The 20,626-nt window shown below is 36.2% G+C and overlaps 1 protein-coding gene across 1 annotated transcript in view; it reads left to right on the forward strand.

Moving 5' to 3' along the window:
- Window positions 1-20,626, forward strand: part of UNC13C (unc-13 homolog C) — a 559,224-nt gene that overhangs the window by 190,791 nt on the left and 347,807 nt on the right. Inside the window, exon 7 of the mRNA XM_059371954.1 lies at window positions 10,313-10,532. Coding sequence (XP_059227937.1) covers window positions 10,313-10,532 — 220 coding nt within the window. The remainder of the gene's footprint in view (window positions 1-10,312; window positions 10,533-20,626) is intronic.

The following is a 20,626-nucleotide window of genomic DNA, read 5'->3' on the forward strand; positions in this document are numbered from 1 at the left end:
TAAATATTATTGTTTTTATTATTAACTACATCTACTACAACTTTCCATGTCTCCATGACTGGCTTTGCTTTGTTACACAAGAGGACAGTGAAGAGGACAGTGAGGGATAGTCACCCCTTCCCTCTCTTACTTTTACAGAATCCTAACCCTTCTTTCTAATCTTTCATGACCTTTCTCAGATTTGTAAAAACTCTAACTTGACCCTAAGTGGTAAAATAAACAAACAAACTTTTCACATGAAAATGACAGAAGTTTCCTTTCAGTGAAAGAATTCATATTATTTTTGGTCTCTTATATTTAATAAATTATTCAAATCCTACCTCCATTATTTACATATACTTTTTTACTGAAGTATAATTGATATATAACATCTAAGTTTCAGGTGTTCAATATAAAGATTCAATATTTGTATATATGATGAGATAATCATCACAGGAAGTCTAGTTAATGTCCATCACCATACATGGTTATGTGTTTTTTCTTTCTTGTGATGAGAACTTTTAGGATCGCCACATTTCAAATGTGTAATACACCATAAGTATATTATAATCCCATAGCTTACTTATTTTACAACTGAAAGTTTGTACCTTTTGACCTCCTTCACGAATTTTCCTCACCCACCATCCCCTACCTCTGGCTACCACCAGTCCGTTCTCTGGATCGATGAGCTTCATGTTTTGTTTTTGTTTTTGTTTTTGCTTTTGTTTTTGTTTTTTGTTTTTTGTTTTTTGTTTTTCCCAGATTCTCCATGTAAATAAGATCATACATTATTTGTCTTCCTCTGACTTAGTTCACTTAGCATTATGCTCTCAAGATCCATCCATATTATTGCATCTGGAAAGATTGTATTCTTTTACAGCCGAATAATGTTGTATTACACACACACACACACACACACACACAAACACCACATTTTTTTGTATCCATTGAACAACATTGAGGTTGTTTCTGTGTCTTGACTATTATAAATAATGGTACTGTGAACATGGAAGTATACGTCATTTTCCAAATTAATGTTTTTGTTTTCTTTGGATAAATACTCAGAAGTGGAATTTCTGGGTGATTTGGTAGTGAGGTTTTTAATTTTTTGAAGTGACTCCATATTGTTTTCCATTTACATTCCCACCAACATTGTAGAAGTTTTCCCTTTTCTCCACATCCTTGCCAACACTTATTATTGTTATTGTTTTGATGATAGCCCTTCTGACAGTTGTGAGGAGTGATCACTTGGTTTTGATTTGCATTTCTCTGATGATGGATTATGGTGAACAGCTTTTCATGTGCCTTGTAGCCACACCTATATCTTTTTTTCGGACAATGTCTACACAGATCCTCTGCCCATTTTTAAATCATGTTGTTTGTTTTCTAGCTATAGAGTTCTAAGAATTCTTGATATATTTTAGGTAGTAGTCTCTTGCCAGATATATGGTTGGCAAATATATTCTTTCACTCAGCACGCTAGCTTTTCATTTTGTTGGTTCATTTTACTGTGCAGAAGTTTTGTTTTGTTTGGTTTGGTTTTTTAAGGATTTTATTTGTTTATTTGACAGAGATCACAAGTAGGCAGAGAGGCAGGCAGAGAGAGAGGTGGAAGCAGGCTCTCCACTGAGCAGAGAGCCTGATGCGAGGCTCGATCCCAGGACCCTGAGACCATGACCTGAGCTGAAGACAGAGGTTTAACCCACTGAGTCACCCAGGCACCCAACTGTGCAGAAGTTTTTTAGTTGGATGTAGTCCCACTTATTTATTTTTTGTTTTCATTTCTTTTGCTTTTTGTGACAAATCTAAAAAAGATCATCACCAAGACCCATCTCAAGGACCTTACCACCTAGGTTTTCTTCTAGGAGTCTATGGTTTCAGTTCTTATATTCAAGCCTTTAGTTAATTTCTTATTAATTTTTTTTTGTGTGGTAAAAGATCATGGTCTAGTGTGATTCCTTTGCATGTAGCTGTTCATTTTCCCCTAACACAAGAAGAGAGACTCTTTTCCCCATTGTATCCTGTTGGCTCCTTTATCATAAATCAATATGTGTGATTTTGTTTCTGGACTCTGTTTTGTTCTGATGCTCTAGTGTCTGTTTTTATGCCATACAATACTGTTGAGATTCTTATATCTTTGTAATATCGTTTGAAATCAGGGAATGTGATGCCTGCAGTTTTCGTCCACAAGATTGCTTTGTCTATTTGGAATTTTGTGGTTCCACATGAATTTTAAGGTTGCTCCTTCTATTTCTGTGAAAATTGATATTGGAATTTTCATAAGGAATGAACTGAATCTAGATACCGCTTTGGAGAGTATGAATATTTTAATGATACTCCTCTGAACCATGAGCATGGCATAACTTTCATTTATTTGTGTCTTCTCCAATTTCTTTCATTAATATCTTAAACTTTTCAGAGTATGGATCCTCATCTAATTGACTAAATTTATTCCTAGATATTTTATTCTTTTTTAAAGATTTTATTTATTCATTAGAAAGAGAGAGAGAGAGAGCAAGAGCAGGGAAAAGGCAGAGGCAGAGGGGGAGCGAGAAGCAGGCTCCCCTGAGCCAGGAGTCTGACATGGGACTCTATCCCAGGACCCTGGGATCATGACCTGAGCTGAAGGCAGACCCTTAACCATCTAAGCCACCCAGGCACACCCCCCCATTTTATCCTTTTTGATACAAGTTTAAATTAAATTTCTTAATTTCTCTGATAATTTGTTATTTATGTATTGAAATGTACCACATCTTTGTGTATTGATTTTGTATCCCACAAATTTACTGAGTTAATTTTTATATTGGTTTTTTTTTTTTTTGGTGGAGTCTTTAGAAATTTATATACACATTTTCTTTTTTTTTAATATTTTATTTATTTGTTTGACAGAGAGACAGAGGTCACAAGTAGGCAGAGAGGCAGGCAGAGAGAGAGGGGGGGAAGCAGGCTCCCTGCTGAGCAGAGAGCCAGATCTGGGCCTCAGTCCCAGGACCCTGAGATCATGACCTGGGCCAAAGGCAGAGGCTTTAACCCACTGAGCCACCCAGGCGCCCTATATACACATTTTCATTTAAAGTTTGAATTGGAGAACAAGTGTCACATACAGTACATGATAAATCTATCCTAATTTGTTTCCAGAACATGTTTTCTATCCTAACAAGCATACTCTATATTGCACTCTTCTTGAATTACTGAATCATCTTCTTTACCATTATTCACTCTCTCTATTTGGACTTACTGAGCAAGTTACTTAGGTCAGTAATAATTTGTGCTTGTTAACAAACTGTATAAGTAAAAACAAAGTACTCAGGCTCTTCCAAAGATAGGCAAATAATTTTTGGTCTCTGTTTACGTTTTCAGATACAATATTTTACCTGAATAACTTTAGCTTTTACAGTCTTATGTGATGATTACTCTCATGAGCAAATTGGACCTGAAATTAAGCTCTTTTTTTTTTTAAGATTTATATATTTATTTTAGAGAGCACTCAAGTGGGGGCAGGGGGAGGAGGAGAGGAAGACAGGTAAAGGTTGGGGAGAGAGATGCAGACTCACTGCTGAGTGGGTAGCCTGATGTGGCGCTTGATCTCACAAGATCGTGACCTGACCTGAAATCAGGAGTTGGGTGTTCATCTCACTGAGCCACTCCGGTGCCCCAAACTCAAACTGTTTTATACTCAAGGACTTATTATACCATTGCTCTGTCTTCGTGTTTGTAACAAATTTCAAAGGTCACATTCTACCCAATCTTTGTTCTGCAGATCTTTCTGATGCTTTTGTCCAGAAATAATGCAAAATGATACCTACAGGATGGTAAAGAGATTTTTTTAAACAGATATTATTTATTTATTTATCTATCTGTTGAGTGTGTGAGCATGGGAAGAGGCACAGGGAGAGGGAGAGAGAATCTCAAGCAAGCTCCCTGCTGAGCTCAGAGCCTGACACAGGCCTTGATCTCATGGCCCTGAGATCATGACCTGATGCTGAACCAGCTGAGCCCCCCAGATACTCCTAGGTTCTTTGTTTGTTTTTTCTAAAAAGTGCATGTCAAGGTACATGAAAAATGCTTCAAAACAAGAAGCATGTTTTTTTCTTGTTATCAAAATATGTGTGTGTGTGTGTGTGTGTGTTTTTTTTTTTTTTTTAGTATGGGAAAGTCATAGTTCACATAATCCCACCAGGAAAAATCAGAGGATGATGAGAAAAATGCAGCTTCATTAGTTGTGCACTGGTTAACATAGTAGAGGAAAAATAGAAAAGATATATGGCAAATGGAGGTAAACATGCTTTGTTCCTGTTGTATTAAGAGTTAGTTGATTAGGGGCACCTGGGTGGCTCAGAGTTAAGACTCTGCCCTCAGCTCCAGTCATGATCTCAGGGTCCTGGGATTGAGCCGTGCATCAGGCTCTCTGCTCCTCGGGGAGCCTGCTTCCTCCTCTATCTCTGCCTGCCTCTCTGCCTACTTGTGATCTCTCTGTCAAATAAATAAATAAATAAATAAAATATTAAAAAAAAAAAGAGTTGATTGGAATATTGATGGTCTAAAAATACTAGTCATCACCTTTGGCAAGAAGCCTTGTTGTTTTATTTTGGGGACTCATTTTAATTTTCTTATATAGTTATGAACAGAAAAGGCATTCACTTTTTTTCCTTTGTCCTTATTGTTCAAAAAGTAACATATTAGAACTTTTCAGCTTAGATTCCAGTTTCTTAGAAGAGAAATTATTAACAAAATAATTGTTCAGAATATGAGCATCTTACCTTTTGTAATCTATAAGCTGTACTTTGCTAAAGAGGCTTATCAGAGTCAAAGCATTCCTTAACCTCATTTCTACAGATAAAAGTGTCTCCACAAAATAAAATTTGACTTCTTTTTTCTGCAATCACTTCAGTAATGTAAAACTGATGTTTTTATCAGTTTTATTCCTAATTGTGTTGTCTTATATTCTGTTCATAAATAAACAAAAATCACAAAAGAACCATGGCTAACTTTGAGAAATTAAATTGAGTAATTTTATAAAAATTTTAGTGCAATTTTTGTTGTATAAATTAATTTTACAGTGAGCATGCATTTTATTATAATTAGAAAATACATAATAGAGAGGAAAATGACATATGAAATTTTTGTTTGCTTTGTTTTGTTCTCATTTTGAGTAGGAAAAAGACAAGATTATTTTTTGCCAATAAGAATTATTTCATTTTGCAAGTCACTTCCGTGAAGTGTTGAGCATGATTTACAAAATCTTTGTGATTCTTAAAAGAGGGGGGGGAGATAGAATGTATATACACTAAAATACCAATATCATTTAGAAACAAGAGACTCCTATATGATGTAAAATGCAGCTTGATCTATAATTATTGAAAGGATAATAAAAGAAATGAAAATTATTTTAGAAAGTATATATGTTTATTGTGAAGATTGGAGAATTTTAGAAACCTTTAAAGTAGATTATAGTAATTCTCCCATATTGCTGAATTCATTATGTTCTTGAGTCCAAATCCCAGTAGCTGAAGGCTCTGCTTGTTCTTGGGACCACCATCTCTACACACCTGTCTTCTGTTTTACCTAGGCCAGAGACATTCTCTAGATTACATACCCAGTCCCATCCTTTCGTGTCAGCTAGGATCCTACTAACTGCAACTAGTATTCTTTCTAGTAAAAAGCACTACATTAAAAAAAAAAAATCTCTTTGCTTTCAATCCAACTCCTAATGGTGTTAGATTCTCATTTTCTATGGTCTGTGGCTAATTTTGGAGTTTCCCCTTGATTTCTTCCCCTTTGTTTTATTCAGTGCTCCTTACCCTATCTTTTTTGATTTATTCCACAAAACTCTCTCACTCTTGGTCCTTGCTTATAATCTGGTTTGATCTAGCCTTATTTTAATTCTGGGAAAGTACCTCATTACCTCAGAATGCAGTATTTTCCTGAGAGTAAGAATCCCTTCTTATGAGATAGATTTGTACATGCTTTCGTAACTACTCACTTCCTGAGTTTCTAAAGTGCCATCTTTGCATCTTATACTTCGCTTCAGTAGGAAATGTTACCATATGTTGTTTTTTAAAAAAAGGTTTACTTGTTTGAGAGATAGCGTGCACAAATGCGATGGGAGCCAGAGGGGAGAATCCTCAAGCACACTCTCCCCACTGAGTGCAGAGCCCAGTGCTGGGCTGGATGGATCTCATGAGCCATGAGATCACAGCCTGAGCCAAAACTAAGAGTCAGACACTTAACTGACTGAGCCAACCCGACGTCCCTCCATGTGTCATTTATTTTAGAGTAATTTTCAGCTTTGATAGACAACACTAATATCCCAAAAATCACAAATAAAAAAGATGCATATTTTCATTTCTTTAAGACTGGGGATATATACCCTCTAGTGAGCTATCCAGTATTTTCTCTGGTGTCTGTAGCTTTTAAATGTTAGATTTATTTCAATGTCCCATTCAATTGATTTTCATTATGCTGTCTAGTAAATTTTCCCTATTTCCTTTTTTTTTTTTTTTAATTAGCTTCTCTCTCTTTTTATGAAGTAGATCATGGTTCTTAAATCCCAAAACAACAAAACATTTCAATGAAAACTTCTCAGCTGTCTATTCAGAACTCCCTTGTTTTTTCTCTATCATGCTTAATTTTTTAGGAACTATTTCTTATATTTATTACACCTAAGGAGGCCAACTACATATTCCTTGAATTCAATAAAAAGAAAATACACACATAGGGACCTGGAGAAAATGTATGAATCATTTACTTATTCTGAAATATATGGATAAGTTCACGTTCAGAACAACCTGTTAGCTAACCCTAACCCTGCTTTCTAAATTCGTATATATTTTACTTTTCTTGGGTTCATTAGCAGACTATTCCCCCCGGTGTTCTATTGGGTTAAAATTATTTCTCCCTACTAAGACAAATGACAAATTACCTGATGTGATTGCAAATATAACTAAGTTTCCTACTTATTTTTTTAACCTAAACTAAAAATGCTACATTACACATACATACCCCCTCAGCTCAGTTAGAACAGGAAGCCGTCTGTGGATTGAAAATCTATTATGGCGAGAATTGTTCAATTCACTTTAATGATATTGAAGATACCCACTCCGCTAAGCGTTACAATGGAAGCAACCATGAATAATACATAGTTTCAGTTCTGAAAGAACTCTGAACAATTTTTTTGCAAGATAAGACGTCTTCCTTATGAAAGAAAGCTGAAAGATTTACTTGGCTTAGGCTGTATTTATTGAAAAGAATAGATCCAGTTGTATTATAAACCTTAATATGGGGGTCTCACACTCCCATATTAGGTCATACTGTTGCTCTGTAGATTCTCGGGAAGTATTGCAAGTCTTGACCTGAAACTCATGTAATAGCAAGGCTGGATCTTGCTGTTTAAAAGTTAGAAAAAGTTTCAGTGAAGCTTAACTCCCTGCAGGGAGTCTCCCAGTACCATGACCAAACATATTCTGGGAAAACATACAGTGAGGGGAATGTACTAAGAAAGGGGAATATGCTTTTACTATACTGCGGAATTGAAAAATTGTGGAAAATTGGTCATTTCCACACTGTGAAGATACTCTGAAATGAGGTTTAAGATATTTTGAAATTAGATTTAAGGATTATTAAAGCAAAATTTATTATTTTTTTGCATTAATTTATTAATGCAAAATTGTTTCTTGTAAATGCTAGGGTCCTGCAGGATTTATATAAATATTCATTCATTATGCATGAGGCAGTTGTGTGAAATTACCTGTAAATCTAACTTCAGAGAGTGATAGTCTTTCTTTCAGGAAGTCATCTGTAGGCATTCCTGGGTGGCTCAGTAGGTTAAGCATCTGACTTCAGGTCACTTCATGATCTCAGAGTCCTTGGATTGAGCCCCATGAGGACTCAGCTCAACAGTGAGTCTGCCCTTTGCACTCTACCTCTACCTCTCCCCCCAGCTCATTCTTTCTTTCTCTGTCAAATAAATAAACCCTTTTTTATTTATTTTTATTTTAATGTCCTTTATTTTTTTTTTAAGTCATCTACATGGTTAGAAATGAAAAGCACAGAAAAGGACTCATCCAGACAAGTCTCTTTCCTTTCAACCTATGGTGGTTTCTGGAAAATCCACTATGAGTACTAACAGTTGGTATTTATTTAGTATTTTGAAATCTGTATAATATGTAGCTTACCATCATACAATTTGATCTTCAAAATAATACTGCAGGTAGGTAGATATGTAGGGAAAGAAAGTAAGCCTTAGAGACCTAAGTCTATCTGTGAATTATAAGATTCCTAAGTGGCAGAACATTCACTCCACAAAATATGTGTTGTCTCCCAAGTATGAGGCAGGGACAATGATAACCACTGTTAGACACTAAGAAAAGAAATTTGGAAGACTGGTCGTAAATATGGCCTGAAAAAACCCATGTGAAATGTCATGTGATTGGCCCTATGCCAGGGAACCCAGGTCGCCTGGCTACTCATGCAGTGAGTTTTTCTACTGCACGAGTGGCTTATCATTGAAAGTCCTTCGATATGCTATAAAAAGTTATGACCCTACCCTTCGGTACTGCCTCTTGTGTTTTTATTTATTTATTTATTTATTTTTGTGGTGAGTTTTTCTGCCTTGTCACTTTATCCAGAAAGGAATATATGAACGAGAGAATAAAGTACTAAAAGGGTGACAAAGACTCCAGAAAGCCGTCTGCTAGCCAAATCAGAAGAGACCCTAAATTGGGGGGAGAAGAAAGGGGGTAAAAAGAAATTTTAAAAATCTTTAAAAAAACAAAAAATATATATTAGACTGGTGAATAGAACAGAGCCACACACTTGATTTTGGGTGTATTTTGGTCTCTTAGAAGATACTATCTCCCAAAAATTTTCAAGATATATATATACACACATACACACACACACATACATACATACATACATATATATGTAAACTTATAAAATATAAAACTTATAAAGTACTTATAGATAATATATATATATGGATGGGTACCCTTATAAAATAAGGGTAAACACAAGGGATGGAATATGACTGTAAAGATGAAAAATTTTTTTAAAAAGTCTTAAAAAGGAATTGATAAGATAAGTTGGCTGGAAAAAAGAAAGAAAAATAAGGTGGAGAGAATTTGCTCAGGCTGGAGACTAGAATAATGCCCTGTGCTAGATTTAGGGCATATTTTGATCTATTAGAAGAAATTGTACCTCAAAATTTTTTAGAAGAAAAAACCCTATATGTATACAACAAATAAAGTTGGAATACTATGCAGCCATCTCAAAAGAAATGAAATTTTGCCATTTGCAATGACATGGATGGAACGAGAGTGTGTTACGCTGAGTGAAATAAGTTAATCAGAGAAAGACAAATATATGATATCACTGATATGAGGAATTTGAGAGGCAAAGTGGGGGTTTGGGGGGTAGGGAAGGAAAAAAATGAAACAAGATGGGATCAGAAGGGGGACAGACCATAAGAGACTCTTAATCTCACAAAACAAACTGAAGGTTGCTGGGGGGTGGAGGGTATGGAGGGGGTGGTTGGGTTATGGACATTGGGGAGGGTATGTGCTATGGTGAGTGCTGTGAAGTATGTAAGCCTGAAGATTCACAGACCTGTACCCCTGGGACAAATCATACATTTCATGTTAACTAAAAAAATTTTAATTAAAAAAAGGTTACCTCCCTTTAAAATATTACCATTGCCATGGGAGAGTGCCACTTTTAGCCTTTACCTACTGCTAATGGTCTCCTATGAATTAGTTGATGAGTTCCTTCCAAAAGGATAGGCAATGAAAGCAGTCCCCTACAAAAGGAATTATAGAATGAGCATACTTCGGGGCTGGGAAGGGTAGAAGTGTTGGGGAGAATACAGAGTCAGGAATGAGAGGCCGTAGTAGAATATGAAAGAGGGGTGGTATGTTTCTGGAGGGTTAGTGTCAGCATTGAGAATCTACTTCCCATCTACTTCACAATTTTGTCAACAACCAGTTTAGCCCAAGGAGATCTATATCATCCTTGGACTCATGGAGTTCACAATGTAGCAGGACTTGGACATTATCAAGTAATTAGAGCTTCTTGCTGCTATGAAAGAAGTTGCACAACAGTGGAACCCAGTCCAACCTGGGAGATTAGGGAGTTCTTTGTGTTCAAATGACTGTCGTGGGCCCTAGAATGCTGAGAGAAGAATAAGTGAGGAGAATTACTATGCTTATTATCATGACTTGTCAATAACTAAGAGGCTCTTTCAAAATAGTATTTTCAGGGAGAAGTGATAAAATAATTTTATGCTGAAATTCTCCAAATCCACTGACTTGGCTGGCATTATAACTTATCTTTACAGAAAATACATGTCTTCAAGAAGACTTTGCAGGCACTGATCTACCCCATGTCCTCCACTACCCCCCACAACTTCGAAGTCTGGACGGCAACTACACCCACCTACTGTTACGAGTGTGAAGGGCTCCTGTGGGGCATTGCTCGTCAAGGCATGAAGTGTTTGGAGTGTGGAGTGAAGTGCCATGAAAAGTGTCAGGACCTCCTAAATGCTGACTGTTTGCAGAGTGAGTACCTGGTTAGGGGTGAGATATATATGCAGAGCCTGCCTCATCCTCCATGTTTTCAGATTAGACCTCTTCAGCTCTTGCTGCTTTTCAGTAATTCCAACCCCCACCGCTCCTATCACACAAAGATTCACAAACCACCCATCAAGTCATATCCTTGACGATCTGTTCCCATAGTGCTGAGCGCTAACTTAGATACCTTAAAACAATGGCACACCTGCCCAGTAGAAAACTTGAAAGCAACTTCTGATCTGTTTGGTCACTTCCATCTCCTAATAGCCCTGTGTGGAAAGTGGGACCCTGTGAAGTCATTTTCCTCAGACAAGGGCTAAGGCACACCCTTGTGATTACAGCAATCTAAACTCCTTCCCAAGCCTCTTTGGAGTTAGCCTGAAGCAGTCATATTCTTGGAATTGGGAGGTTTTGTGTTTGAATATCGAAGACACATCTAACCATATATATGACCTTGGGCAAGTTTTTTAGCTTCTCATGGCTACATTTTTCTCCACCAAATGAACAAGAATAATAAAATTTACCTCAGAGGGTTACGGGGATGACTAAATGAAGTGGTCTCTGCTAAGAGTCTGGCACATAGTAGATACTCAATGAATATTAATGGCTTCCCCCATCCTTTTACACTTCTGAATAGGTACATGTCACTTCAACCTTTATGACAAGTTATCTTAAATTTTCCATTTCCAGAAAAAATTCTTTGTACTGCTGCTTTAGATTAGGTCCAGAAATGACAAAACATCACTATCTAAAATACATATTACTGTCTTTTCAGTGCTGCATTGATTTGGTTGTGGCTACAACCCTTAAATTACTACAGAAAACAAAACCAAAAAACAAAACAAAACAAAAATACTGCCAATGAAATCTACTTAAACAGGGACTTTAATTTGTAAACCTTTCTTCATGTGTAAACATTGTCCCCTCTGTTTATTGTTCATATGAATACAGTGAATGTGTATCATATCACATGTTACAGTGAATGTGTAACATCCATGGGTTGCCTAAAATTGAGGAGGATCAGAGGAAAATGCCAAAATAAAGATTGAATCATAAATGCTGTCACAGCTGGTTTTGTAGTAAGTCATGCACATTCTACAGTTTTCTCTACTTTATTAGTATTCTCCCTACACTGTCAGATCACATGGAGGCTACTAATGGTAATGAGCGTTTTGTTTTGTTTTGTTTTTCCAAAATGGGTAGTGTCTCTTTGAAAAATTAAAAAGTATATTTAGGAATAACTGCTTAAAAGGAAAGGGGATTGATTCAATACTACAGAGCTAACTTGCAAAATCTCATAATCTGATTAGAATTCTACGTATTTAAAAAATGAATTGTAAACAGGCATTTTAAGAAATTAGCGTATTAGGGCAGTGACATTTAAAAAAACAGAAAAATATTGCCATCTAGAAACAAATGGCTTGAATCCATTAAGGAAAAAAATGATGTAGATTATACTTCAGAAATGAGCTGATTCTTCTTTGAGTGTTTTAGAGAATAAAGATGTCACACATTCATCAGACTTTGGAAACATTTTTATATTCTGTTTCTTAAGATACATTGATGGATCTTAGCTAAATTAGGCAACATTTTCTTTGAGGTTATTCATTAAAATGCACATATAAATTGAAAGAATCAAAAATAGTTGAGAAAAATGAGGGTAGGTGTGAGTGCCGCAGGAAGAGAGTATTTTCTTTAGTAATGCCTTTCTACTGTTCTCCTAAAATCCACCCTTGCATTGAACAGAAAGAGGCTTTGCAAGTATATGAATTCAACTACACCATTTTGCACAGTAACTATCAGTAAAATTTGAAATTGACTCAGAATCAATAATACTTTAAGAAATTTCTCTTTTCATTGCTTTAAGTGAGAAATTTTTAATCTTGACACCCCTTGTGTAAAAGACTTCCACATATGTCTACAATGGAAGAAAAGGAGAGAATAAGCAAGTGGGAAATCAGTGTGGGAAGTCTAGCTAATGTAGCCAGCCTCCTGCAAAAATGAGGAGGTTCTATGATTTCTTTCTCAATATGGTCAGTCTGTTTGAACACTTCTAAGAAAAATGTAGACCTTGTCAGGGGCTTAATTCATCATTAGAAAATTGCAATGTGTAAATTAACAGCTTGAACAAAGCTCCACTTCCTAGTAACTTCTATTCTTTAAACTTCTATCCTTTAATCTTATCCCTAGAAAAAATATTTAATACATGAACTTCCTATGACAATTTTTTCAAATACTTGTCTTTTTCAAATCAGTCTTCAGGTTTTAAGAACGTTTATTATTTTGCTAATCTTTTCCTGAAGACCTTGCAGTCTGTAAACACAGACATACACAAACACGCACACTCAGAATAAAAACAAGAATTGTTCTCTTTATTTCTCCAGAATTTAGCACATGTTGTAGCATAATTGGATGCTTAATAAATGTTGGTTAAGCAACAAATGAGGGCATGAGAACTGCAGTTTAAAATAACATGTAGTGGTTTAAATGCCATTCTTTTGTAAAATCACAGATTTTTTTAAAATTTTTTAAAGATCTTATTTATTTATTTGACAGAGAGAGACCAAGCAGGCAGAGAGGCAGGCAGAGAGAGAGAGGGGAGGAAGCAGGCTCCCCACCAAGCAGAGAGCCCAATGTGGGACTCCATCCCAGGACCCTGAGATCATGACCTGAGCCAAAGGCAAAGGCTTAACCCACTGAGCCGCCCAGGTACCCATAAAATAACAGATTTTTACGGGAGCCTTTGAGTTCAGTGGATTGGAGAACCCAATCTACTGATTTTACTGAGTTCACATAATCCAGTTTCTTGTCAAAAGGAATCAGATATCTTACATAAAGTTAGATCCCATATCTCTGAACACCCAGCATAGTGTTCTGTCCTATTTGTAAAGAAATATGCAAAGCTTATATTAGGGGAAAAAAAAGCAATTTCAGGAATTTTATTTATGGTGCTTTCCCACTCTCCCATGCAGTACCCCTGACTTTTAGGCAAATTATGCTGCCCAGATGTTGGCCTCACATGATGATGATGACTCAAGTCCCGTCCTCTGTGGCCAACCCACCGAGCAAAAGTATATCTCTATCACAATATACCTACTACATTGACTTTTCAACAACATTAAGGAGAAGATCATCTAATAAGTTAATTTGGGTAAAAATGGAATCAATAGTTGAGTTATTGTAATACAATGGTCATTTTCTTAATCTTAAGGAATAAACAAACAAACTAATAATAAATCTTCAGGTTTAGGGTAGGCTGCTGTAGAGGGACAAAAATGATGATTATGTCATACATGACATCATTCAGGTACTCAACATCAGTAAGCAATGGGTACCTTTATATCCATATCTAGATTTCATAGTCCTCAGTTACTTGAGAAAGATCTGGTTGCTAATCCTGCTGCTACTGGAATTTTTCAAAACCTTTCTTTTCTTTTAATATTTTAATGCCCCTTAGCTAAAGACCACTGAAAACACGTTTGTAGTATTTTATTTTATTATTTCATTTAATTTGAATTTAATTAATTAACATTAGTATATTACTAGTTTCAGACGTAGAGTTCCATGATTCGTCAGTTGTCTGTAACCCCCAGGGCTCATCACATCATGTGCCCTTCTTAATGCCCATCACCCCATTACCCCATCCCCTATCTACCTCCCCTCCACCAACCTCATTTGTTCCCTGTGATTAAGAGTCTGTTAGGGTTTTTCTCCCTCTCTGATTTTGTCTTATTTTATTTTCCCTCCCTTCACTATGATCCTTTGTTTTGTTTCTTAAATTCCACATATGGGTGAAACCATATAATAATTGGCTTTCTCTGATTGACTTATCTCCCTTAGCATTATACCCTCTAGTCCTTGCAAATCCTTGCAAATGGCAAGATTTAATTTTTTTAATGGCTGAATAATAGTCCATTGTATATATAAACCACATCTTCTTTATTCATTCATCTGTCGATGGACATCTGGACTCTTTCCATAGTTTGGCTATTGTGGACATTTGCTGCTATAAGCATTGGGGTACAGGTGCCCCTTCGATCACTATATTTGTATCTTTTGGATAAATAACCAGTAGTGCAATTACTGGGTCATAATTTAGCTCTATTTTTAACTTTTTGAGGAACCTCCATACTGTTTTCCAGAGTGGCTGCACCAGCTTGCATTCCCACCAGCAGTATAAGAGGATTCCCCTTTCTCCACATCTTCACCAACACTTGTTATTTCCTGTGTTGTTAACTTTAGCCATTCTGACCAGAGTGAGGTAACGCATCTGTAGTTTTATAAGTTCAGTTTATTATCTATTGCTACAAAGGAGAATATACAGCAGTATAAACCATGGGGCATCTCAGTAAGATGGTGTTAGAAAGCAGAGGTTGGTCTGAAAGTGAGGAAAATTTATGATTGTGTAGGTTAAAGAAATTCTTATCCACCAGGAGGAAGGACAAGAGTGAGGCAAGTAGCTGTACTTAGCAAAGAAACAATGGTCACTCATTAGTTAGGAAAGGGGTTGTTTGGTATTTTATGGTTTGTCTTCATTTGTGGTTAAACAAACTTGTAAGATGACCTTGTTTGTCTCATATCAACATGGTCATGGTCACACCGATCATGTGAAGCTGGTGTCCTTTGAGTTTGCTCACGTCCAGTAGGAGAACAGTGTTGCCTGTTGCCAGGCTAGCTTTCAATAACACTGTGAACTAGTCGTGTCAGACAACTTCCATTCAGAAGCTGGTTAAGAAAAGAGAAATAGAAAAAAATCTTGTGCTTAAAATTTTATTTTCTTTTATCTTGTTAAAAAAAAAAAAAACTTGTTGTGAAAAGTGATAAGAACCAAAAAGATCTTTCTTCTTTCCATCTCTCTTTTGATTTATTTCCTTACATAGTAAAAATACTTTTGAAATCAAGCACTCTTTTTTCTTTTGTTAAAATTAGTTTTCCCCTCATCTATACAATTTTTGACTCTGAAATAATTGAGACATTTCAAGGAAGTTAGTATCTAATTTTAGTATATCTGCTGCTGAAGGGAGCACGGAAGTTAGTTTCTAAAGAATGCTGTAACTTTGACAAACAATTTTGAGAATACATTCCTGGTTTCATCATCTTTTAATATGCAAATATTTCTGAACTTGTTCTCAAAGTTTGCATTTACCAATAATGGGATGATTGAATATGGTAGAGGTGGGCAGTGAAGAAAGGTTGACTTTTGGTTTTGGACCCAAGCTCAACAAAAGTAAAATTACTTTAGAGAAGGTGGCAGTTCCTTGTAAGGGGGTTCCCTGCGCACATTCTCCTACTGTCAGTGATGGGGATACCTACGAGAATAGGAGGTGATGCTATGCTAGGACGGTGACCCTCCAATTATCCTTCTTTTAAATGTCAGTTCTTTGTTGTGTTCCAGAAATTGTGTGGAATGTGTACCTTGATTGTATAAGACAAAGGAGACAGGTGATTTGAAGATGGGAGCTGTAGCTCTGCTCCTGGAAAAGACTGAAGGCATGTTAGAAGGGGAGGGTTAAGATGATCTTGGCTGTAAAGCAACTAAAGGGAAAAGGTAAAAAATGCCAGCTACATACCCACCTACATGATGTCATGAGAAAGAAAAACAGAGGCACCAGGAGCAGGACCACCTATAGGATTTTATGTGGAAAGGAAAGAAAAGCAATAAAGTTTCTTAGGCTAGAGACTCCTACAGGGAGAAAGCCTTAATATCATACCTTTCCATGCATATCCACTACTTACCTCCTCTGGCTTCACCAGCCTCAAATGCATTTATGGATATGAAAAATTAAAATACTGTAATAACAATTTCTTCTGGTTTCTTTGAACTAGTTTTTTAAAGATTTTATTTATTTATTTGATAGAGGGGAGAGAGAGTGAGAGAGAAATAAAGAGGACAAGCAGGGGGAGCTGAGCAGGAAGCCCGATGGGGCTTGATCTCAGAACCATGGGATCAAGACTTGGGCTAAAGGCAAATCCTTAACCAACTGAGCCACCCTGCCACCCTTGGATTTTATTTTCTTAAATCTTCAAATACTTCATTGGCTCCCATTGCAAGTAGTTCTAGAACATTAAGCACGTGGCAGATATCGGGTGTGGTATTTTCCATGGGGAGGGCTTTTAAGGAGTTGCTTTAAAAAAAAAAAAAAAGATTTTATTTATTTATTTGACAGAGAGATCACAAGCAGGCAAAGAGGCAGGCAGAGAGAGATGGGAGAAGCAGGCTCGCTGCTGATTAGAGAGCCCAAATGTCGGGCTCAATTCCAGGATCCTGAGATCATGACCTGAGCCAAAGGCAGAGGCTTAATCCATTGAGCCAACCAGGGTCCCAAGGAGTTGCTTTACAGGTCAAGTAAAGTAATCCTTTTTTTTTTTTTTTTTTTTTTTTTTTAACATATGATGTATTATTAGCTCCAGGGGTACAGGTCTGTGAATCACCAGGTTTACACACTTCACAGCACTCAACAGGTCAAGTAATCTTAAAGCTAAAATCCCTAAATTCCATACGAATGTAAAATTCTTTAGTAAACGCTTGTTTCTTCACCTTGTGACATCTAGACCTTATACTTGCTCAATTACTAATATTGAAACTTTTACACGTTATCTCATTTAATCCTTAAAATGACTCTGTTAAGAAAAAGCTGCTATTATTTCCTTTGGTTTTTCATATGAGAAAACTAAGGTTTATAGAGATAAAGTAGCCCAATTTCAGATGGTTAGTAAGTGGCAAAGTTAGGAGTCACAGAGGACTGTCACCTTCTAGTATTTGCAAAGCATCATGAACCACTATGCTCCTTTGCCTTATTGAAAAGTTATTTTCTTGATGTATTTCTTGCATTTCATATTTGGTCTTACGTTCTTGTTTTATGCTGACTCTAAGTGCATGATGTATGTAAACCAACCAGCTTCTGCTTTCTAATGATGGGCATAGCCTTTGTTTTCTGAAAATTCCAAACCTGTGCCCAGTATATATTATCTTTTTTTTTTCTTTTTTCCTTTGAGAGTTTCATTTATTTGGCACAGAGAGAAACAGTGTGAGAGGTAACACAGCAGGGGAAGTGGAGGTGGGAGAGGGAAAAGCAGGCTTTCCAAAAAGCAGGGAGCCCCACACAGGGCTCGAACCCTGGACTGGGATCATGACCTGAGCCGAAGGCAGACGCTTAATGACTGAGTCACACAGGTGCCCCTATTTTGTCTTTTCATAAGACTCCACAATGTGTGTATCATTTTACACTGAATTTATTTTCATTTTTTTCCTGGATTGTGGCCTTAGGGTGAGAGCATACACAAAGTTCCTAAGACATAAACTTGAACCCAGAGCCAAATTAAATATTCAAATACGGCAATAATCTTGTTTTAGGTTTCCCAGGAAAAATTTTATCTTCTCTTTTTGTTGAATGTATCCTGTTTCTAAAGAGCATGCTTGAGACTTGGAATACACATTTAGTTGAGGTTGGCCTTACAGGCTCGTGGTTAAGGTACATGGATTTACAGGTGTCTGAGCCAGTGGTGATTGATAAATGTTTAAGAATTTGCAAGGCAGTTGCTTGAAATAAGCCATATTAGGAATATTTTATACCATGGAAATCTGCTAATATTTCAGGTAAGGTTTGGTTTTGTTGTTGTTACTATTTGGTCTTGCTTGTTTGTCTTCTTCCATAAGGGAGGGGAGAAAATGTGCCAGTGAGTTAGGGAACCTCTATCCTTATTAAGGAAGAGATACGATCATACGCTGAGAATGGAGGTTAATGAGGTGAGGCAAGTGACTTGAAAAAAATAGAAATTTTTGGAATTGCTTTTGAGAAAAACAATTTCAGATAATAATCTGAAACACTAGAATCATAAATTGCCATGCAAAGGTGGTGAAATTGTGAATTTCACATGAAATTTATGTTTTGGGTAAAAAAAATAAAAATTATAAAGAAAGTGAGGGTTCCAATTTAGTGGTCTTCCCATTAAATTATGTAGAAAGGGACCATGTTAGCTGTTTGCCTCTGTTTACAGATGAATTCTCTTGTATCTCTTAGAAGGATGAATTTTGTTGTGCATAAATGTATCCTCTGATCTGTCAATTAAGCGTTTTTAAAAGTAACAGTGATACATTCCATTTGGATAATGTATTACATTTTACAAAGTGCTTTCAGGGTACATTATCTCTTTTGATCCCTTTATTGCTGATCCTTGATTGACATATTACTCACTGTATTTCAGTGAAGCTACTAGACCTTCTGCCGTACACTTTGAAGGAAGAGTCATATAAATCCAAAGTTAAGTTTATCTCTGGTGACTTTGAGATAAACAGACCAAACCTGAAGGAAAATAACAAACCCAAAGGGTTGGAAATTCATGGCAAATTGCAGCCATCTCAGAAATAGTTTCATTAGGAAAATCAGGTTCGATAAACAATAGGCAGTGGAAAGTGCTTGTAGATCAGTGACAAAAATTAATTACAGATTTTTCTTTATCTCCAAACTAAACAGATTTAAGTGAAATCATTTCCCTCAGATCAAAACATGTAAAAGTAGAACTTTTAAAATGCCACATCTCTTTTTCTAGAAATAACAGACGAGAGGTTTAAATATGAGCCTCTGTTAACCTGCTTTCCCCAGAATAGTGGTTTTGCAGGGGGTTTTCCTGTTGTCCACAAATTAAGAGTTTTCTACTCCAACATCAAGGGCATTGGTGAATGATTTCACAGCTAATAGTCACGCTTTCTTAATTAACTCATTCAAAAAATTCAGGATGCTGTTGTTAAGTACAGAGATTGGATTCCTTTAGGTAAAAAAATTGTTAGTGTATTCTACCTTTAGTATATTCTACCTGAATTTGATAGTGATTACTTGAATGAGACTTATTATGTGGGTGGACATCTGCTAGCTCTTCCTGAATTTAGAAAAATAATCCAAAGGACTTTAACTCTCAAGGCCTTTTTTTTTTTTTCCCTGTAGCCTTTGAGAGCACTAAGAGCTCAAACAGTAGTAGTTACTTAGAAATTTGGGGGAGAGTTACATCTTATGGCACTTCTCACCTTTTGAACATTCATTCTTAGAATGGCTGTCACATACTCAAGTTTTGGGGCACTTTGAATCTTGCAATAATTTTTTCAAGGCGACACTGCTCTATTTAATTACTATTTCAGTACTTTAAGTAAAATATGCCTATTGGCTAGCTGGGGATTATTCAATGTAGCCTAAGCTAGTTTTACTGTATAAGAATTAAGGATGTGCAGTCAAACCGTTGACGCTAAATTATAAACATGCTGAATTGTTTAAGGATATGTAATTTACAAATGCGTAGCTTTTCTATGGCCTATTTTAACAGAAGACTAGGGCATTTGGAATGTACTTTCAAGTTATCTTAAATGTAATGCATTCATTCTTTGTATTTTCTTTTTTTTTTTTTAATGTGGTTTAAGTTCTGAAAGTTTTTTTTTTTTTCTTGCTTTTGTTTTGTTGTTGTTTTAAGATAAAGACAGGGAATCTGCTCTTTATACCATTAGAATATTCATACCTTTAACTTTCTTTAATTACACCTTGGTTATTATGGATGTGTTTTTTCCACTTCAGGAAACAAATGTCATACTTTCAAATATATCAAGATTTTCACTTAAGTATTGCTGTTAAATATGAATTTATTACAAGGAAAGCCAACAGCTGACCTTTTCCTCTTTGTCTTAGCTTCCGTGCTTCCATTAGGCTTAACATTCAAAGACTTAGACTCAAAGAACATTAATAAGGCTATCCTTTGTGGTAGAAATCATGCAGACAAATTCTCTCATTTAACCTCTAAACATTCTACCAGACATTAATGTGGTTATTTCAGAGATATATTTCAAAAAATTATAAGTTGGGTGATACAGTCATGTAGATGAACATTGGATCTGTTACTGAGTGTCGTTTTTTATTCTTTTCATTACATCACCTTTGTTTGGCACCCAAAAATATTGGGTATCAGCAGTGGCTGCTCCTGCAACGCTGGTCCTTGGGGTTTTGCTTTCTCATCTCAAGTTCACTAAGGAACTATGAGAGTTGGAATCATGGTTCATTGTTAACTTGTCATGGATTGTTGCACAACCCAGAGGCCACACA

Source organism: Mustela nigripes, chromosome 13 (genome assembly GCF_022355385.1).
Source record: "Mustela nigripes isolate SB6536 chromosome 13, MUSNIG.SB6536, whole genome shotgun sequence".
NCBI lineage: Eukaryota > Metazoa > Chordata > Mammalia > Carnivora > Mustelidae > Mustela > Mustela nigripes.